A 23,440-nucleotide genomic window follows, 5' to 3' on the forward strand; every position below is an offset into this window, starting at 1 on the left:
AATTTAAGTCACCTACCTTGGTACAACAACAATTCCATACAATGCTTGGCAAGGAACCACCGACCTAAAGAGACCTGTATGCATGGATGAAGCAATTTGAGGAGACTGGCAGTGTTCTAAAACAGCCTGGTGGAGGAACTCCCAGAACATTGGAGGAAGATGTTGAATGCATACATGCTGCCTTCCACCATCTGTGAGGGAATTACTACACCACGTGAGGCACCTCATAACACAATCTGTGAGGGAGTTACTACACTATGTGTTTGCTGCTCAACACCTCAGGGCACATGACCTACGTGACCTCCACTGTCAACACTAATTTGTATGTTCACTGTCTGTTCCTTTACCTTTCTCTAAAGGCTTTTGTTCCCCCCCAATGAATGTAATAAGTCATTTATGTCCAATGTATATTTTCAGCCTTCGGGCTGCAGAACTTTTTCAATAAACCGTTAATTATTATTATTAAAGAAACCCAAGGAAATCCACCTGCCGTGCCAGTACCGAACTGCAAATTCCACATTCAACTGTGCATAAAATCGTGAGCACACAACATTGTTCAGCTGAAAGAGCCCATCACAGTGGCCTCCATCACCCCTGGGATGTTAGAACTTGTGTGGACAGAAATTGAGCACCATTGTGACTTAGTCCGCGCTACGAATGGTGCAAATGTTAAATGCCTATCTTAACATACCAAAACGATATGTACCCATGCACAAATAAAACTAAAGTATATTGACTATGACTGTGTGAACCGAATTTCTGTATAAAAGACCCTATTTTCCCAGTGAATTCCTTAAAATAAAAAAAAAATTAAAAATTAAATGAATATGACAGCAGCAAGCTACATTGGGCAACCTAAGAACATAGAACAACGGCCGGATTCAGCCACTGCATCCCTTCCCAGTGTCAGTCCACCCAAAACCACCTTATTCAGTCGAGATTATTTGCTTAGAGCGAGTTAATATCTCTGTAAATCCCTATAAAGCAAGATGATTTGTGCATGTGGTGAGAATGGAGGAGACCAACTGAGCCAAGAGATGAATGAGTTTGAATTTGGAGGGGAGTAGAGTTTGGGGTAGACCGAGAATGATAGGGGGAGAGGCTGTGAAATATTACCTCAAGGGATTCACACCTGAGAACAAATGCTGTAAATAGAAATGTGCAAAAAAAAGCTACACCTACAGATACAACAATTACATCTGAGCTGAAGTCCACCTACAAGAGTGATGCTTTCAAATTTAAATTATGTTCATATTCCAGATTCCAAGTCTACTTAGCATGGTCAATAATGTTCACTACCGGGGTATTTATTCTTAAAAATCAAAAGGCTTCATTCAAAAACATTTTCAATACCCGTTATAAATCCTACCAGATTATACTTTACAAAACTTTGGCTGCAATGGAAGTTTTCATGACAGAGTACACAGGACACTGAGGACTGAAGCTGTGTTAAAAAAGCTAATGTATTACTCATAAAGCTATTAAATATACAACACTCTTACCATACCCAAAAAGAATTGTCAAATATTCAATGACTGTTGTAAATTATTTTCTTTAGCACATATTATTAACCAATTCCTAATCACAAGCTACCTCCAATGTATGATTGTTTTGGTGATCATTTACAATTATCTTTCTCAGAGTAAGCATGTAATACCCCCTTTACTCATGTGATCCCTACTACAAAACTGCTAGGAATTAGTCTGTAATCAAAATACTGTATTCAGATTGGCAAGCAGGAAACTTTTACTGTATCAGATCAACAGTGTTCAAATGAAAATAAATGATTAAACAAAGCTGCAAATTTTCCATATTTCCTTATTACTAGAGCAGTTAAATTTTACAACCTAAAATATATACCTTAAGTGGTCTTTTGTAATCAGTGACTCCATGATGAAGCAACTGGTTGATAGTGTCTTCAACAATGTTGTTACGATGAATATTGATATTCAAGAACTGTACTTGTGCAGGGTCAAACAGCCACAACATTGGGTTACTGTTGATAACTGCTTCTTGAATGGCCCCTTGCATCTAGGAACATAAAAAAGAAACTAATTATAAAAGTAGAAGAAATCTACATACTGGTACTGTACAAATATCTATATACAATATGTCAATTTCTTATTGAAAAGGTTACAACAGGTGCACCAAGCTTTATAGGAACAAGGAGAAGTACCATAAATATAGTAAACTGCTAAGAAACGTACAAAAACTTCAGTTACTCAGTTCTACAACCTGTACAAAGCAAGAAAAAACAAGTACTCGATGTCCATTTTGCCTGAACAATTAACATATTTAAATCCTCCCGGTATAAAGACTGTTCCCAAAACCTGCTATGTTCTGCAATGAATTATTTAAAATGAGAACAAAGTAATTTACCAGAGCTAGTGGGAAAATTTCCAACCATTCTCCACCTGTGAACTATATGTTATGTTATGGTTATTTTTCTACTCATAATTTCTGGTATATACTGTACAGTATATGAAATTTATTTTCTTTTATTTATTTTTTTACAGTTGTTTACACACACAATCGTACATGTACAAAAAAAGAAAAAGTGAACCTGGGACATTTCTTTGTAATGTCATACCTCACCAACACAAGGGGGCATAACCACAAGCTCACCAAGCTATCATGCAGAGCAAATATAAGAAAATACTTTCTCACACAGAGAGTAGTCGACCTATGAAACAGTCTACCAGTCCATGCTATGGGCGTAAGTCGGAACAAATGTTTGTGCATACCGTTCTTACAGAACAATGTTTAAAATCCCACTATAGCATAGCCTAAGTCCTTATATACATCTAAAATCACTTAATTTAAGAGAAAAGAAGAAATAGAATGGCAAAATACAGTTAATGAAAGTACAGTAAAACCTCGGTTAACCGACCACATATGGGGGGGAGGGGCTGACGGATAATCCAAAAGGTCGGTTAATAGTACATAAAGTCTACGGAAATAAAACATACATTTTCAAAGTACCTTTCCCTAACCTACCTCATTTAATTCCCTCTATTCATTTTTGTTCATTTGCCATTCATATTTCAATAGAATTTGCTTTAAAACATTAACCACTTTAGTAAATAAATATGAACCAGCACAGAAACCGTGAATAAAATATGGAAAAGTCAAAGAAGATATGTCATCACAAAAATTGTGACCAAGTCCCAGGTTGCTGATCTGACTTTCTGCCTCATTTACACACAATTGCAGGGTATCACTTGTTTCTCTTACGATTGACAACACAACATGCATAAAGGTACATTGTTTCTCACTCTTGATTTTTTTCATTTTTGCATTTCTTTATGGTTCTTTATTACTATTATTATTATTATTATCATTATTAATATTATTACATTATCGCCCCCCCAGGCCCCGATGTGGGTCAGTGACCTGTAAAAAAATATATCATCATGTAAATAAAAAATTGTAAATTTAAAGTTCAACCTCGTTCGTATCGGCGATGCTCAAGTTGGGGACACCCTGTAGTGGGCTTCAAAATAGCACTTGAAAAAAATTATCAAGAACAATGGAGTAGACCTACACGGGCCACTGATCGCCTTCCCTCGGCATGGCCACCTCCAGTGGGTGGTCAATAGGTCAATGAGATAAAATAAGGTAAAGAACTTCACCAGCATTCTTGCTCAACACCACCACCTATGATTACTAAGAACTCAGTAAGGCTTGAAATATCAGATGAAATGTATTCAATTCTAGCCCAATATATTAACACCTTCATTACCAGACAATTAAAAATGCATATCTGTCACTAAACCAACTCATTGTCTTTCATAGCTGCCCCTTCCTTTAGCCTGCCTGAATCAGCTATAATTTTTTTTCCAACCCTTTATTAAATATATTTATCTCCCATATTCCATTGAAGAAGTTATGGCATCATCATATACGAGTATTTGTCAAAGATTGGGACAGACACTTTACTTCTTTTTAGGCCACTTGTTAAAACACCTGTGCCCTGCAAATTACCACCTAAAATCTCACCAATGAATTCTGACCATGTAAACAGTTGTATAGCATCTTTAAGGTCATATCAGTGGTACTCTGGTCTGAACATTAACATCAGTTATAAATAAAGATGTCCAAATTTTTTTTAACTACAGTTACCTCACTTTACGCGGTCCCACATTCCGCTTCCATCGCTTACGCGGCGGTGCCCTGCCGGAAACCCAGGATGCTCACATTCCGCGGTGCGTGTACCCCTTTACGCGGAGAGCGGCTGGCGAGCCGCGCCATTTTTGGATCCAAACCTCCCGCCATCCGCCATGTTGTGTAAGCGGCGCGAACATGGTGCGCACAAGGTCGCCCAGTCATCAAAACATTACCAGTTCTTCACCCGCCACCCACCACAGCCGGCCCAAGTCAGTGATAGTGATAATTATGGTGAGGATATGGACTTATATGGACTTTGGGGAGTTTGACAAAGAGGCCCTGCAAGCCTCTGTGGTGGATAGTGATACAATTGATACAAGTGACACAGGTGAGGGCCAATAATCTGCCCTCTGCCTCGGAACCAACCGCCCATCCCCGTGTGCCCAGCCATTTTTTCTACTAATGTAAGTGTTAAAAACCTAATATTATTGATATTTCTCTTAATTATTAATTGTGTGTGCATACCATCATAAAGTTAAGATAATATTTTTACTACAACATAGTTGTGTGTCGTCAAAAAGTGGAGTTTGGGGATCGGCCCGGACTCCATTTCAATTAATCCCATATGTTATGTTATTCACTTTACGCGTTTCTCACTTCGCGGGACCCTCCGGGTTACATTAACAGCGTAAAGTGAGGGTTAACTGTATAGAATTTTGATCAGTGCCTACAATGTTCATCTCATTTAGTTAATGACAAATGAGTAATTTGCTATGAAGCTAGTGCATCTGTTCACTTCATTTTGTTGAGAATATTTTTTATTTAAATACAATACATACATACAACAAAAAGAAAATGTATTTTCTCATACCTGCCTTGTAGCATCAGAACGAAGTAGCAGCGTCTTAGCCTGAGCATCGAAAAGGAAAGGATACTCACAAAACGAAATTGGAATCTGAAAAGAAGTTACGGATTACAAAAATAATACTTTAATGATTTGGTGAATGAAATTTTGTTCATGCACATGTATAATATAAACAAAAATACACATGCACGCTCACACGCACACACGCTCGCAGGCATGCACACACAAACATACTGTATACTTTTTCTGGAAATGGGGTACAGTATAGTCTCGATTTACGAGGTTGGTCATTTACGCGGCACCTGGCCAGACCGGCAATTATTAGTTACACAGTACATTCCATCATTTACGCGGGAAGCGGCGCGGGCAGGGTGCGCGCTAGGTCGCCCAGTCAACAAAACATTACCGAGTTCTTCACCCGCCACAGCCAGCCCAAGTCAGTGATAGTGAGGATATGGACTTTGAGGGGTTTGACAAAGAGGCCCTGCAAGCCTCTGTGGTGTATAGTAATACAGGTGATACAAGTGATACAGGTGATACAAGTGATACAGGTGAGGGCCAATAATCTGCCCTCTGCCTCGGAACCAACCCCCCATCCCCATGTGTCCAGCCATCTCTTCTACTAATATTATTGATATTTCACTTAAATATTAATTGTGTGTGCATACCATCATAAAATTAAGATGTTATTTTTACTACAAAGTACGTATTGTGTCGGAAAAAGGGAAGTCTGGGGGTCGGCCCAGTCTCTATTTCAATTAATCCCATATGTTCTGTTATTCTGTTTACGCGTTTCTCGTTTTACGCAGACCTCCACGGGTTTAATTGACCGTGTAAACCGAGACTATACAGTATATTATAAAAGATTAATTTTTCAGGATTACTTACATCCTTTCTAACAGTTGGTCTGACTTTGCTACTGATCCAATTTAAATAGTCAGCTCGAATGTCAATCTTTTCAGCAATTTCAGGGATGTAGAAATCCTCATAAGATAATCTAGCTGCTTTAGCTCCATGCTTAAAGTTTTCTCCGTGCAAGACGCCTAATATCTTTAGAGATGATAGTAAAGCACGCCTGTCAATCTGTGGATGAAAGAGGTTACATATAATACCTAATCAACTATTCAAACAAGTTTAGTAAATAACATTTCAGGAGGCAATTGGAAGATGAATCAATTCATGTTTACATATGGCAAGAGCCAGAAGTGGCTGGAAGTAAGTTTAACTTATCTTTATTTATTATTTCACTATTTATCAAGTTAATGGCCGTTTGGGCAGTTAGTCTGTCCAGTGTTAGTAAAGGAGGAAAGTGGAGTACCCGGAGGAAACCTGATGTTTGGTAAGGTCACACTGGATAACCCCCTTCTCACATATTTCCGGGCCAAGCAGGACTCAAACCCATGACATGTACTGAAGAGATACTGTATACAGAATATAATGTATATATGGCTTCAGCACAGGTTTTAAGTTGTATGGTAGTGAAACATCATCATTTGATGACCATATTTCTAGCTTGCGTGGGTTAGCCACACTTACCTGATGGCAGCTCTCCATACTGCACAGTCTCCTGCAGTCTCTTTTGTCAGGTTCCTAACTCTAATGTTATTTCTTACAACCTCTCCCCACGTCATTCATGACCTAACCATGACTCTCCTCTCCTCCACATTTAGACTCCTGCACCTCTTGACCAAATTGGTCTCGTCCATTCTTTCCACAAGCACAAACCAACTCGGCCACTTCTATACAGGACTTTGCCAATAAAGCTGTACCCTCAATACCCAGTGTCAACTAGAGTCTAGACTGTTCCAATAAAAAATCCAAAAACAAAATATTTCAGCACACTATAATAATGGACTCAGTTCTTTTATGAAAAAAAAAGCAAAGCAAATGTTAATAATAGAATCTAGAAAATAAGTTCTAATTAAGTTAAAAACACAAATTTTTACCAAATTAATCCTGAATAGTTTATCGAAAAATTTGGTAAAATAATCTATATGATATGGGCCGTCAAATGAAGGTATTTTTGAGGCACGAGCAAATATATTTACACAGACAACTATGCTCTTCAGTTTTGTACTTTATAGTTTCATATTATAGTTTCTTCATTTTCTAAGCCACATCATTTAAAAAGCAAGGAATAAAGTTAAAGAAGTTAATTTTTCCACAAATCCATGCATTTTCGTGAACATTTAAATTTCAAAACAATTGTAGTTTTATTATTTTCTCAAGCGAGCATGGACAAGACATAAACAAGGTAATTGGGGAACACTCATGAAACTGCATGAATTTGCAAAAACAGACCTGAGACACAAATTTGCAAGGTCAGTCTGCATTTATCAGCACTTAATAAATAATATTGTAGTGTATAGTATGCATCTGCATATACTGTACCCAGGTTTATTCATTATTCAGTTATCTAAATGTACTAGCAGCCAATTCAAGATGTATATGTCACTCAAAGGTAATAAATAATATTGTTTGGAGTGTATCTCTATATCAAATACTGTACAGTATTTTTCTAATTGGAAATACGGGAGGTTACAGACATATGAGCATTCCAAAGGAACATCACCATCCAATGTCCCTTAATCCTACAATAAAACACTTAAAGGTCAACAATATTTATGTTGTACTGCAAAAATTCTGTTAATTAAATAAAAATGCAAAGAACTGTGGAGAAATCAAAGAAGAATAAAAAATAAATAAAAAAAAAATAAAAAATATAAAAAATGAATGTTCCATGGAATGCCCGGCACTAGACCTCACAACCTCTGAGTTAGCAAACAGGCAGAGCATAAAGCAGTCTTCTTACACTCCCTAGCAACGATTCAGCACACCAGACTACCTCCCTAGCAACGGAGTGGACATACATTAAGGTTAACATGTGTAATAAGGGATTATAAATTAAAATGTTTTAAGGGAAGCATGGTATAACAGTATCACAAAAACAAACAAGGCAGTTCAGTAAACAATACGGAAGGTGCACACCGCAAATACCTTGGGAAACCGTAAAATATGAGATTACCACCTCCTGGACATTTTGTCTAGATTAGCAATTGACGGATAACCGCTGATCAGCCTGTATATATCCAGGCACTCACCTCAGATGATTGTTTGGCATTATTCAGTATTTGAACGATAACCAACTTGTAGATATTCAGGAGATGAATGACAAAGTCCCGAGGTAAAACCTTTATCCAGAGCTCTGCAAAGGAAAATTTTGACACTCAACAGAATTCTAATGAAGCCTCATTTTACCTGAGCCCAGCCGTGGTGTCAAGCAGTTATGTCTTACCTGACCAACCCCAACAAGAGAGTAAACAGTCATCGATCTCAGAGGAAGAAACCGAGGTCACACTTAATGGGAAGATATCTCAAAGTGAGGACACACCAGACTGCCTAAATTTCAATTTGAATCACTCCCTAACAATTATAAAGTTCAACAGGTGTCATTTTTGTTACAAATATGGAAAGAGAAAGGACACCGAGTATGTGTGTGCAAGGTGTGGTGTGTCCCTGTGTGTGGCCCCTGCCATCTATGAGTAGCATTAGGATGTGTACAGTATTATGATATAGAAGACATGGAGGGACAAGAGGGATGCTCTTCTGAGAATCTACATACATTTAGAGGCAGTACAGGAATAATTTATCATAAAATATAAACAGTATTTATTTCAAACTAGTTTTAATTTATGATATAATAAACTCCCTCTAACCCAGATCCATTTAATCGGGTTCCCTAGCAAACTGGGCTGGGGTCCAGCACCAGACATATATGATCCCAACCCTGAAAAACACGTCCAAAATCCGGCTAGTACAGGGGAATACCGTACAAGCAGTTCACTTAATCAGCGAGGTAGTTCAGTAGCTACCTCTGAGGCGAAGGAAGTGATTGCTAAGGAGCACTAAAATGAAGTACGGTATCTAAGAAATATAAATAATGTATAATACATAGGTCATGAAACTAGTAATGAAAACATAACCTCCACTCCACCTTTAGTGGCGTACATTTTGAGTATCATACAATCAGCTCCCAAGTCAATTCACTGACATTTTATAAGCTAAAAACTTAAACTTCCTCCGTATGACTGATAACGACGTCTAGATCAGTAATCTCCCCGCCGGCAGGTCAATACCTCACCTCACCTCACCCCCCTCCTCCCGCTGCCCTCGGTTAACAAACACAATTCGTTCCAGAAGGTTGTTCGTTAACCAAAAATTTCGTTAACCGAAACCATTATTTCAATGGGATTTTGGATAATTGGTTCCAGCTCACCGAAAATTTCATACAAAGTAAAAAAAATGCAGTAAAGTACACTTACTTTGAGGTGTGTATGTAGAAGGCTCCTGGTTGATGATGATGATGATGGGAAATAGAAGGAAGTAGGGGTGGAAGAGAAATCACCCCATGCTTGATGCCGTCATTTCACCCATAAAATTTTAAGTTCACTAGGTGTAATTAAAGATTATTTTCTTTAAATCAACACTGCACTGCACTATACATTGTCAATATGTTAAATAAATTTCAGAGTGACCAATAATTGTACTGTAAAAACGTAAAAATACTCTGTGTTCAAGAGACCCACAAGTAAGATGTTTCCTCCACTGAACAGAGATACAAACTGAGGCCTTGGTGGGTGAGTGAAGTGGCTGATGAGTGCACCAAAAACTAGTTCCCTGTACTGCAATTACCATGTATGTTAAATAAGTGTTAAAATGACTAAAAAGTTTAATATAAAACTTGGAAAATTATTGAATAGTGCAACCTTCTTGATATTTACTCCAATTTTAACAAATGTGAGCCCTAGAACTGATTTCTGTATTGGCAGACTAATCTTCCAGCTGGTGAGCAAGCCAAAGCATGTCGAAACATTTGCGTAAGAATTTCGTTAACCAAATTTTTATTCATTAATCGAAATGAAGATTCTTATGGAAGGTAATTCGTTAACCGAAATTTCGTTAAACGAGGGACCACTGTACACCCTTATAATAAAAAAAATACATTTGTTCCCTTGATAATCTTTAATACTTACTTAATACTGCAGCCATGTCTTCCTGCAAATTCAAAAATGCCTCTGCATATGGCAACTGCAACTTGGCCATGTGCCGAGCATCTAAGAAGCTCTTATAGAGGGGAAGAAGAATAAAGCAGCGGAGACTCTCTGGAGTTAATGGGTGACGAGGAAGATCATTTGTGATATTCTCGACACTATTTTCAATCTGTAAATTAAATACTAAAGTCAGTGTTTATACGTGACGTGACTTTTATTCCAAACACTACTGAAGAGGTCAAGATGGACTGTGAAGAGAGAGAACTGGACTGGATTTGAAAAGAAAAAAATTATAAGGCTACAACACTAATTCCACTAGAAGTATTTTACACCAAGAGAAATATTTAGAAATTACTATTTAAGGTAACCTAACATCCACTAGTTAAGATTCAAGTACTGTATCCACAATTTTCAGTTACCTACACATGCTCAAGAATAAACATTTGTGGATAATTTAGTTTCTAATATACAGAACTGTACACGAAAAATAATTGTTCATTTAACCTTTACATGATACTGTGTGATACTGTATATAGTATATCTGTACTTTCATACAAAATTTTAATCCTGATTTCCATATTCATATGTAAACAAAATCAACATGAAGAAATTTAAGCAAGCATTTATACTGTTACAGTTGGGTCTGCAACACTGCTCAGTAACCACAGTGAGAATGTGTTCCTGTCAGCAGCCCCCCCCCCCCCTTACTATACAAAATGGTTTTTTTGACAAATACAAGATTTACAGCCACCTACACATGGACTTTCAAATATATGGCAATTAAAATACTCACAACTTCCTGAATGGATTCTCGAGGCATCCTTCCAAGTTTTCCCATGTACTCTTCTGCCACTCTGTAATCAAGCCCATGACCATGCTTGTCAGCAGCTTCCATTATAAAACAACAGTTCCAGCTTGCCAGGGATCCAAATACAGTTTCCATATACCTTCAGAAAGAAAATCAACAAGTATATTAAGAGCCATGACTATTATCTTTACTGGTAAACAGCAAGTTTAAGTATTTTCAATATTTTTGTACCAGTTACTTCCAATCAAAGGACATTTTTATGAGCATCTGTAGTACAGTTTTAACTTTTACTTTTATCCACTTCACCACTGATCGGCTCGTTAGTCGCTTGGATGATCGGTCATGTCTCTGTTACACACTGTTGGCAAGTACTGGGCATGCACCGGCTCCTGAATGTACCTGAACCTGCTCCAGTGTTGGTCAAGTCTGGTCTTGAAAGAGCTCGCACTCGGTGCCGTCACAATACTTTCTGTTAGATTGTTCCAAGAGTTCACAACTCTCACTCTGAAAGAGTTTGCCCTCACAGTTTTCTGGACCTGCAGCTTCTCGGCTTCTTCAATCTTGAGCTGTGACCCCTTGTGGGGTGAGAGTCCACCAGCTCCAAGTAAGGACATTCGACTGAGTAGTGCCCCTTGAGATGATTATACACCTCAATTATGTCTCCCCTTGCCCGTCTGTAGTATAAGCTAGGCAAGTTCAGGCCCTCCAATCTCTCAGGTAGTTGAGTTGCCGAAGTGCAGGCCCTCCTTTGAGCATTTTTAACCAACTGACAGACCCTAGCATATCTCCGGGACCAGACAGGGTGACAGTTCTCCAGATGGGGAAGCACTTTATTCCTGAAGATCGTTACGAGGGGATGGACCGTCTATTTCATGGGTTGCGTTAGGCTTACCCACGCAACCAACTCCAAAGTTTGTTTTATTAGAGATAAGACACCCGGCGAGGCATAACTGGGACATGTATTTTCCATTAGTGCATGTTAGCCAGCCTTTAGGGGGGAGGGTGGGCAGTGAAACAGTGTTGTACTGTTCATCGCTTCACACCCAAAAGCCTCATTTTAAGTAGTATCCCCTGAGCCATGGGTTAGTTAAGAAGTCATCTTGACTCTCTCCCTCCTGAAGTGAGTGGGACACCACACCACACAGAGTCCTCCACCGCCACTCCACCCTGTCGACCGTTGTCGACACGAGATTAAGTGTGTTAACCTAGGTTGTTATTCCCATGGAAATATCACGTGTGGATGCCTGGTTGCAACAAGAACAATCCAGCTGGCCTATCAAACCTACAGTAAATGGTTAATCAATTCACGCTTACAGAGTTCTCCTGCACGACACCCGTCTACAGTGATCGACACGAGACTAAGTGTGTTAACCTAGGTTTGTTATCCCTGTGGAAATATCAAGTGTGGAAGCCTGGTTGCGACAAAGTTACGTAAGTGATTCATATATCCATGCAAATTGTAAATCATTGTATGGAAGCTTGACAAATAAATGTAAGAGCAATTATCTGCCTGTATCTGTGATCCTATCTTCTTATTACTAAAGGTAATGACTGATTGGTTATGACAAAGTATAACCAATAACTTAGATGGATGTTGAAAATTAATGGAATTCATTAAATCATCATTTATCAAGAATAAATCATGGAATGTCGAGTGGTGGAGAGAACTTCTACGTAGATACACCATAATCTCTTGTAAGTAACCAGTGTGAAGGGATCGAACTCTACGGTAAGAAATAAGAATACGATATATTATCTTCTTTATATAATATAATCCACTCATATACCACCGATAGTATCCCGAAAACCATGACAGTCTATATATCTGAACGACCTTCTTATAAGACCCAATAATTTATTTGCCTGATTTACCTTCTCGCAATGGCCCCAGAACTTCAGCTCATTGTCAACATACAATGCAGTTTTTTCATGTGATACGCCTCCTTACTGTTGATACGCCCCAGGTGCATCCTCTTACACTTTGTGACATTGAATCTCAGAAGCCATTTTCTGAACCATTCTTGGACCTCACAGAGATCCCTTCTGCACCTCTTCACAGTCCGCATGGTTCTTGATTTCCCGAAATGACTTGGCATCATCAGCAAACATTTGTATGGAGGAGTGTACAATGTCAGGCATGTCATTTATGAAACAAACAAACAACAGCAGGCCCAATACACTGCCCTGTGGTACCCAGCTTGTGACAGGTACAGATGATGATCTCGTGCCATTAATTACCACACACTGCTTGCGGTCATGCAGAAAGTCTTCTATCCACGCTAGGACATTTCCCCGAATTCCATACCCTTCCAGTTTGATTTTCAGCCTTTCGTGGGGTACACTGTCGAAAGCCTTGGGAAAATCTAGGTATATATTGTCGATATTACCACCCTGTTCCAGAATATGGGCCCAAATATCCAATACCTTCAGCAATTATGTTAAGGAGTGCCCTGGCATAAAACTGTGTTGGCAATCCTTTACAAGGTTGTTTCGTAGTAGATTTTCCATCGCGGCATAGTGCTTCATATCAGCACTGCCCAAAATGATGACACACAGTTGGCAGCATGGAAAGGAAGCTGTAAGCTGATTGGCTGTCTAAAATAGCAGAGCTTAGATAGATAGAGATTAAACAGATAGATATAGATAGATAGATAGAAAGAAAGTGCAGTACCCCTGTATATTGTAGACAGTGAAGGTATACAATGTACAGTCTCGTTCAAGATTCTTTGAACACTGCTGGAGACAGCAAGGCAACTCGAGGCTGTTTGTTTACAATAGTACGTAGTATAATATAATACAAAATAACAAGGCTCAACCAGTAAATTAAGCAACGGGGAACTAAGTAACCAATCACCAATCACTTTCATATTTATTCATAATTTTTACGACGTACTATAGTAAACAAACAACCTTGAATTGCCAGCTGTCTCCAGCATTGAGCAGAGATACAATCCAAAAAGAAAAAAGTCTTAAAACACCTCTAGACATGTTGTTAACAGTTTCACTGTGCAAAACCATTGTAGTAAATTTAAAAATTATAAGGCTCAACCACAACACACTCATGAAGAGTCACAGACGATGCTTGATGCATGAGTCCAGTTATTGCCAACCCTCACACGAGATTTTTTATCACCTATCATCTGAATAAATAAGGTAAGTTTTTATTCTATTATATGGGGATAGGCAGTGTAAGAGCATCAAGTAACAAAATATACAGTACAGTAGTATGAAAACAGGCCATAGACTGCAAAGAGTGATGAATATACATCAATAAATGCTTCAAGCTTCTACAGTAGGTATTTTACGGCAGCTGAGAAATACAGTACTGTTCAACTACTGCTGTTTTTGGCTTCCCATTTTGTGTTGGCGTGTGTGGAAAAACAAATACTTACTTTTAATTTTTACTTTTATCCTCTTCGCCACTGATCGGCTCGTTAGCCGCTTGGGCGATCGGTCACGTCTCTGATTACTTTTCCTTTTCATTTATCCTCTTCACCAAAAGATCGGCTCGCTAGCCGCCCATATTTTGTAATAACTAACACATTTTTAGTGACTTAATGTTTTTGGGTTTTTTTGGAGGGGGGGGTGGGGGGTTACTTGGTACTGGTATGTTTTTGTACTGATTTTGTCTCCACATACAGAGCCATGAGTGTAAGACCTAGGGGTAGGTCAAGGACATGAGGAGAGGTTGTAAAAAATTTTATTAGAGTTAAGAACCTAACAAGAGAGGCTACATGACACCTCATAGCATGGACACCTGAAATCAGGTACCGGGGTAATCACAGTTTATGCATGGAAGCATAGAAAATAGCCGTAAATCATTGCTGCCACTGTTGCTGCTGATGATGACAATGATTAAGAAATTAAAACAAAAGCTTGTTGAGTACAATACAGTGTAAAATCAGCATACTTTACCTTACCATACCTTATTTTCTTCACCACTGATAGGCTGACTACCCACTTAGGTGGTTGGCTGTTTTCTATTACGCACTTTTGTCATATGCTGGGTATGCACAGGCACTAGAAGGTATCAAAATATTTGTCAATGTTGGTCAAGTCTAACCTTAAATGAGCTCACATTTGTTGTCATAAAAACACTCACATTCTCTGGCAGGTTATTCCAAGATTTAACAATTCTTACTCCAAAGAAGGTAGCTCTGATACTTTTCTCTACTCTTGTGGCTTCTTAAGAATTGTGGCTTTAACCATAGCAGCACTGTTAAATATGTTTTTGCTGCATTCGGCAGGTCTATTTATTGATTAAAAACTTTATTTTCAAATGATCAGCCTCTAACGGTGTGTGATTCATCATGATTAATATAACAGCTTCAGTAATAGAAAATACAATATATAATTTGCAATTTGACATGAAAATACTTTAAAGTAAAGGGATAAGCTGCATCAGAAGGTATTCACTCAGGATGCATTCCTGTGAGACCTTTCAGCAAATCAGGAAATACTGTATAGTAAATTACAGTAGATGTGTACTATTTATCATTAGTTAGGTAGGTCTTTTGTTGTTCGTGAACTGATTTCATGATTTGTGGGAAGGATATTGGGGTTTTATTGTCATTAGGTAACCTAATCCTATTTTTCCCATAAGTTCTTTCATTTGCTATATGAAAATTCACTTAATGAATGGTTTTCAGGAACCTAACCCATTCATATAGCAATGGATACCTGTATATAGTTCAACCACTATTTTTGCCTAAAAAAATTATCATAAATCTCTAATTGTACCCGAGTGTATATGGTAGACATGGGAATTCATCAGTTTTCTCAAATTTCAAATTTTCTTGTTTGTAGTAAGCCTACAAACATTCTGTACCTTGATTAAAATGCTTCTGTTACATCCTAGACCACATATATAAGTAAAAACTGAAAATAAGAGAGAAATAGACTGCTGTTAATCCTATAAACCTTTTCCCACCTGACGATTAAGAATCTCAAGTGTAATTAGTAAACATATAAGAGATGCAGGATCCACTGTATACAACTTGCTCCCACACTATAGGCTGTACATCAGAACATGAATGAATTAAGGACATCTTTTCAATGCATAAATTAGAAGAACCCTGTAGTACCTGTATTGTACTTACGAAAATAAATCGTCATCAATAATATCCTCTTCATCAATTCCTATCATCTGGTTTATCTTTGCCTCTTCAATTTTTAAAGGTAGTTCTGATGGGTGTTTCACACAGTAACTGTCAGCAGTCCCAGATTCCTTCATTACCGTAGCCATGGTTGTATCTCCACCAGCAAAAATCTGCAACAGGAAATAAAATTTTAAAAAATGTAAGACAAATTTCCTATTCCTGCATCTTCAATGTCTATAAACTTTTCATCACACAGTTACCTTCAGATGTCTTTAGTAATTCTTGCCTGTATCCCAATCCAATGCACACTCATATTACTACAGTAGCCTCTCAATATTTTTTACAAATTATTCATACAAATTCCTGGGCTATTGACTCACCTTCTTTATGTAAATTTTTTGAATTTCTTCTTCCTCATCGGTGTCCATAAGGCTGACTCCACTTGGTGTGAGCCATGGTCCAACTACCACCTGGGGTAAATTGCGATTGTGTGGCGTTTTAATCCCTAACTGACCTGACATTCCTTGTCCAAATGCATAAAGTTGACCCTGGAAAAAATTTCAACATTGAAAGAGGTAAAATGAGGAAGGCTGTGTTGAATAAAAAACAAAAACAAAACAGAAACCCACCTTTTTTAGCGAAGAACAAATAAGAATGTGACATGTAATGAGAAAGTCACTGCCTCCACATGCATCTTATTGCCAAATGAATATGAAGGAATGACATAAAAAATTCCATTTTATGACAGAGAAGAGAGAATGAATGGCCTGCCAGATTTGGAATGCAAAATGCCCCAAGGTAAGCCCACCACTAAACCTAATTTTTTACTAGCAAGATACGCTGACCAACCAAATGCCAGACTATTTTCCATTGGAAACTGTACTGTACTTCTAAACCAAATAGTTCATAAGTTTTGTACAGTAGATCCTGTTTGAACCAGGGATGACTCAAGCCAAGTGAGGCTTCCAGTATAGAAATAAATCCCTTACCGTTGTTCACATGCTTTCAACCTTCCTGAACTAGATAGGAAGCTCATAGAATAATTGTCTGTTTCAGGTAATTTCTAAATCTAATACGGAAGGACAGAAGGAAACTAGGTCACTTCTTTCATTAGGTTTGAACCCCTGATAGGGATATTCTGCAACAGTTGTGAGACCCTAATCTGGACATATTCCACAACTGTTGTGATATATTCTCTTAGGCTAAATTTAAATTTCCTATGTATTGTATTTACTGATCATCTTTGTGGAGACTTCAGGCAACTGCCCTAACGTGGTGTAGACCTCTCACCCAATTACTAATGGATAGACCATGGTTGAGTCAAGACGTACTGCATCCGTTCGTGTACAACCCCATGCATAAAAAGAAACTGACACCATTATATTTGATTCTGAAGACAACGATGTCTTGGGAACAGCGTTGCCAACAGAAATGTTAAGTTAACTGACTGGTGTGGACTACGTGATTATTTCACCTTTTTTTAATAATGCTGACATCTTTTCCCAAAATGTTGATGACAATGTTAACAACATTGGTGCATTGGTGTGGATTCATCTTTAAAGAAGCATCTTTTTAATTGCTTTATATTGGTTAAAATTTAGAAGAAAAAAGAATGGCGATTTTCAAACATTTGTATTGCAAGCACGTAATGATATACAGTACAGCTGCAATAAGTGGTCTAATGTCCAAATCATCAATACTTCCTTAAGTACCCCTAAAGTGGCCAACCCAACATGCAAGTTACAGTGCAGTTATGTACTGCTATACAGGGTATAACAATCACGAATTTGAATATCAAGCATTTACAAATCATTTTTCTGGTGTAAATACTAGTTATATCAATTTGATAGAATATCATTGCTTACCTGAGAGGGGATGTACACAACTGTATGACATCTACCACATGCAACTTGACTGATTTTTGACCCACACATGTCAAGTACTGTGCGAGGGATGCTTCCATCTTCATTTGTACCATGGCCAAGTTGTCCATAACGACCATATCCAAATGTCCAAAGCTGAAAAGTAGATGCAAATGGGTTCCTTATAAATGAAAGTGAATATCAAAGGCCTAACAGTGCATTAAGAGCAATGCAAAAACAGCACACTACATACTAAGCCTTTGGTACACACAAGCTGTGTGGCTGGCACTGCACTCAATTGCCTTCAGTCTTTAACTCTAAAGTTAGTTACCTATTCTCAGTTTAATAGAATAAGGGTATCCTGTCACCCCAAGTGGTCACTGAATCCACTCAGCTGCTGGACACCTCATTGTAAGAAGTAAAGCACAGTAAAATATATTTTATCTGTATTTCCATGCACATATGCATGTGTGCCCACCCGCACACACTCAGTCCTCAACCCTCATGGGATGACAACAATTATTTGGCACTGCTAATGTGGCTGCCTGGGTCCACCTTTTGGGCCCCCTCCTTTCCTTTCCCTCATCTTCTCCCCACCGGAATTTATGAAATATCTTTCACCAACAATACAATACAGTACAAAGATTGACAATAACTCACAATCGATATACAAAAGTAACAATCTCATCTTAAAAAGAGTGAAAACAAGTGTGTGTGTGTGGGGCAGGGTGAGGAGGGGGGGGGGGAATTTTGACAAGCTAGTGCTCATGGTCACTGCCGGTGTAGACCTCACCAGTTACACCAGGTAAGAAATGAGGATTCCCAGCTACACCAGATGAGCAACAATAACTCTCTGCTACACCCTGTGTGAGCTGGGTGTGAGAACTGTGTGTATTGTAACTAACCAGAGGGAGGCCAGAGCTGCCCTTTGTACCTATATGTGAAACCTGTACGGTGGGAAGGACCTTGTTGGCTGCACTAACAATTCGCAAGACAGTTTACAAGACAGGTTCCCTTATGCCTGCTGAGAATAATACCAGATTTATAATTAACTTGAACAGGGGATCCTTGTTATTCATACAATGCTATGTATATACAGTACTCAGTTATATACTGTAAGAGTTTTTATCTCCAAATAATCATTATTACATTGCTATACTCAGTTATACTGTACATATACATTAACCCCTGATTATTCACTTGTTTCGTATTCATGCCAGCCAGCCCAGCGCCTGTCACTCTTGATGTTGGTGTATTGGCATAACCCACACGAATCAGTGGCAGCGTGTCACCATCTCAAGGACACACCTGCCTGGTGGTGACTTGTTATGTTGTGAAGATTATGCGGGTATGAATGGGACTCACTTTTTTCACTTTCAATGTTGATGAAGTGGATCACACTTAAGATATGTTTTCAGTAAATTCAGCTTTCTGCTCTTGGGTGCCTTACCCAAAGGTACTTGCTTGGGTATTATTCTCACAATGTGTGTTATTTATATGTTACAAGAAAACAGGCACAGCTGCACCGAGTACTGTAATAGCTACGCACAGAATGAGTACAGAGCGGTTATGTTGTGATGCAGACTGGGCTGGTGGGACCACCCTCACTACCTTCACTTTCAGTGGTATCTAGTCACCTATTATTATTACTATGAAGTACAATTTCTTTGTAGCTCTTCAGCACTTGATAGGTATGATGAGTCATGATAATGGGATTTATTTAAAATTTGAATCACAATATTCACTAAACTGAAGGAAATATCACCAAATATTCCCAACAATTATCCACAATATGTACACACAAACACACACAATCTAGGGGATGGAAGTGTAATAAGATTTAAATGTCGACACGCTCATAACTCTCCTCACTGAAAGGTCACAGTCCAGACTGAATTTTAATAAATTTAACCCATAGGCAAAGCTCAAGAGGGTGCCAGATGTATGATACATTTACTCTGAATCTTCATACTTCAACATGTACCGAGTCCAAAGTGGATTTTTTTTTAAGACAATTATTTGTATCAAGAAGACACAACCAGTGACTCAATGACTGTGAACCTAGTGAAACTTTTCAGACATGTCAGCTACGTCCAAGACTGTGATAGTGTTAATACAATAAACAAAATTCCATAAGTAGTTACTGACCTTTCCATTTGAGTCGAGAACAGCAGTGTGACCCTCCCCAAGCGCAACATACAGCAGTGGTTCAGAGTAAGATGATAAATTGGGAACTGGTTTGGGCAATTCACTGCAAATTTAACATGTTATCTCATTATCCACGTATCAAAAAAGCAAATAGTAAATGTAGTTTAGAACATATTAAGATATTGACGACATAAACTGTTTTAAGCTAGCCTGTCTTCAGTTCTTTGTAAAAATCTAAGTTTACCAGCAAATAATACCAATGAGATGTAAGAATATCTAAAAATTAAATGTTCTTTAATACAGGCATGAGAGCAAGTCACCTGCCAAGGGCTTATGTAACTTCCTCCTCAGTCTAGGTACAGTTGTGCACAGAATTTTGTGGTCCACCCAAGGTGGAAGGTATGGAGCCCGCTCCAACTTACTGGACTGCGAGTCACTGTTTAGACTACCCCCAACACTCAAAGTAGCACTTGTGTAGTTTATTCATTGGTTTATAGCTGAGTGTGAAAACTGTGTGAATTGTGACCAACCAGAGGGAGGCCAGAACTGCCCTTTGCACCTACTACAGCCACTCCTCCACTTACGACGGGGTTAGGGACCCAAATTCAGGTCATAAGGCAAATTGGTCGTAAGTCGAAAATGCGAAGATAATACAGGTACTGTACATAGAAAATCTGAAATGGGTGTCTCTTTTTCTTCTCAGCACCACAAAACACTCACTTTTAAGCATGCCAGCCATTTTATAGGGAATTACAAACAAAAATTTTGTCAGTATACAGCGCAATCACTAACGTCGGGACTTGAAAATACTTAATTTGAAAATTTTTTCGTACGACTGGGGCGGTTATATGTCCGGGTGGTCGTAAGTCGAGGAGTAGCTGTATATGTGAAGCCTGTACAGTGGGAAGGACCTTGTTGGTGGCATTAACAACTCACAAGACAGGTTCCTTATAATCACTGAGAATAATACTAGATCTATAGTTAATTCAGAAACTCGGTAATGCAGTGGCCCAAGCAGTTGGTGGGTGGCTAACAGCCAGTAACCCATTGTGCTAACACTTCCAAAAAATAAATAAAAATAATAATCTAAGGAATCATTCACAAGATATTTACTTGACATGCACACATAGATTATCAACATAATAAAACTGTGGTGATCTGTGCTGCCACATGGAACAAAGGTTTTGAAAATTGCGAAAGTATTAACAGAAAATTAAGGGATATATTTGGGGTGAAGAGGCAGCAAAGAGTAAGAAAGGCAAGAAATTAGAGATGTGGAAATGAAAGATGTGAGCAAATGACAAGCAAAGAACTCATCAGAGCTTGCTGAGGTACAGTCTCGTTCAAGATTCTTTAAACACTGCTGGAGACAGCTGGCAACTCAGGCAGTTTGTTTACTATAGTACGTAGTAAAAATTATGAATAAATGTAAGTGCTCGGTGATTGGTTACTTAGTTCTCCTTGCATAATTTAATGGTTGGGATTTGTTGTTTCGTATCATATTATACTACGTACTATAGCAAACAAACGGCCTTGAGTTGCCAGCTGTCTCCAGCAGTGTTTAAAGAATCTTGAACGAGACTGTACTATGGAAATATGGAGTCTTCTTTTGGGCTATTTCTTCATTTTGGTAATGGAGTGTGAGAATGTGGGGTTATTGGTGCCCCATACCTAGCTCTAAACAAATTCTATATACAGTACTCGTAGATATCACATGAAAATTAAAATCTTACCTAAAATTTGGATCTTTCTTTGGAGTGTAACCCAACTGACCATGCTTGTTTGACCCCCACATAAGCAAGTAGCCAGCCTGAGTGAGGACAGCAGAGTGATGTCCTCCTGCAGTTATGTGAACCATGGGGGTCCCAACAAGAGATTTGATAAGAGTTGGGTCATTTTGAGGTCCGTCTTTGTGACCCAAGCCAAGCTGACCCAAATTATTCTGACCCCAGGAATAAAGTTCTCCTTCTGAAATTAAAATAACAGTAATTTTTAAACTACTCACTTAGGTAATTTCAGGCTATGAATACAAAGAAATGAATAATGCCGACACAGGTGTATAATTAAAGATAAATGAGAAATACTAGAGAATATTATACAGCTCATTGAGAAGAAAGATATGCAGACACTGGCAAGCCAGTGTTACAACTCCCTGAGCTGTATGAAAAAGATAAAAAGTGTATGGAATAAATTTTATGTTTTAAAATCTTCACGTGGTCATTCCAAAAATACATACTCATAATTCTTGCTTAGACACTACCAAAAATCTATAATACTATATCATCATAAAAATTCTATTTATATATGCTGTCATTCAAAACAAAAATTTAGCTGAGAATCATCTAAGACTTCATAAACTCCAGAGATAAAAATTTCACAGACAGTGTACAGGTAACTAAAATGGAAAAAAAGTCACTTCAGCTGGCCCACAAGATGCAACTTCTTACCTGAAGTAAGAGCTAGAGTATGATTACATCCACATGCAATCTGCACAGTCTGCTTCCGTGCCAAACTCTTCACCAACTTCGGTGCATGAATATGTGGTTCAGTTGAATTAATTCCCAGTTGACCAAATCCATTTTCTCCCCATACATAAATCTGTAAAAATTTTCTTATTAAAAACTACTTCAAAATATACAGTACAAGGTATTAATTATTTTTACGTCTGTTAACCTCTAAATGGCTGCCATCATCAGTGGATGGCGGCCAACATCAACAGATATTTCATGTTCCTTGCATTGCCAGTTTAGTGCAATGGGGGTGGATAAGGAATTCATAAGCTGCCATTTAAGGATTAAAGGAAAATTAAAAAAAAATGAAGGCATGAAGGAAGAGGTCCTATTTTACTGCAACTGGGTAGAAATAAATGATCAGGGAAATACTACCAAAGAGCACTTTTCTTTGCCTTCAGAGCATGCAACAGTTAGGAGCAGGACACAATCCACATAAGCAAGAATCATATTGAAGCTTCATGCCAGGAGTTGTCAATTCTCAAAAGGATCCCTGCTGTAGTTATGGGTTCAAGTCACACATGCTGAACAATGTGAACAAAAAGGTGACTATAGAAACACATTCTACTATCCTGTGACTGACAAACTATTAGCAGAGATTTATTCCAGATTCATTGATATTCGTACTATCAAATTCCTTTCCATTCAATTTCTTATGCCATAGAAAGTTGCATTTCCTAATTTGTATAAGCCACAAACAATTGCTCTTGCACTACCCATAACATCTGCCTCTAATGGGAGAAGTTTATCATCATTAACCCTTTCACTGCTGGGTGCCACTTTTAACATTTCATTTGGCTAACACCAGACGATTTTAATCCATGTTGGATGATAAGTTGTCCTCTGTTTAAGTGACTGAGTTCCAACATAGGGCTAAGAACATAATATGGATAACTTTGTCAACCTGTTTGCAAAGAAACAGAACAGGTTAGCGAAGATGTTTTGAATATGTACTCAAACTATCCAACCCGGAGCAAACTCATAACAATG

General features: G+C 38.3%; 1 protein-coding gene across 3 annotated transcripts in view; it reads right to left on the reverse strand.

Annotated features, from left to right (window-relative positions):
- Window positions 1-23,440, reverse strand: part of LOC121864483 (probable E3 ubiquitin-protein ligase HERC4) — a 48,620-nt gene that overhangs the window by 15,402 nt on the left and 9,778 nt on the right. For all 3 annotated transcript variants that reach the window (XM_042363533.1, XM_042363527.1, XM_042363519.1), the window contains exons 5-16: window positions 22,388-22,538; window positions 21,674-21,908; window positions 19,941-20,043; window positions 17,796-17,948; window positions 16,311-16,478; window positions 15,931-16,100; window positions 10,817-10,970; window positions 10,006-10,192; window positions 8,074-8,177; window positions 5,861-6,055; window positions 4,979-5,062; window positions 1,861-2,031 (exon numbers count right to left, since the gene is read on the reverse strand). In XM_042363533.1, coding sequence (XP_042219467.1) covers window positions 1,861-2,031; window positions 4,979-5,062; window positions 5,861-6,055; window positions 8,074-8,177; window positions 10,006-10,192; window positions 10,817-10,970; window positions 15,931-16,100; window positions 16,311-16,478; window positions 17,796-17,948; window positions 19,941-20,043; window positions 21,674-21,908; window positions 22,388-22,538 — 1,875 coding nt within the window. The remainder of the gene's footprint in view (window positions 1-1,860; window positions 2,032-4,978; window positions 5,063-5,860; window positions 6,056-8,073; window positions 8,178-10,005; window positions 10,193-10,816; window positions 10,971-15,930; window positions 16,101-16,310; window positions 16,479-17,795; window positions 17,949-19,940; window positions 20,044-21,673; window positions 21,909-22,387; window positions 22,539-23,440) is intronic.

The sequence above is a fragment of the Homarus americanus genome, unplaced genomic scaffold (genome assembly GCF_018991925.1).
Source record: "Homarus americanus isolate GMGI-L3 unplaced genomic scaffold, GMGI_Hamer_2.0 scaffold59578, whole genome shotgun sequence".
Lineage (NCBI taxonomy): Eukaryota > Metazoa > Arthropoda > Malacostraca > Decapoda > Nephropidae > Homarus > Homarus americanus.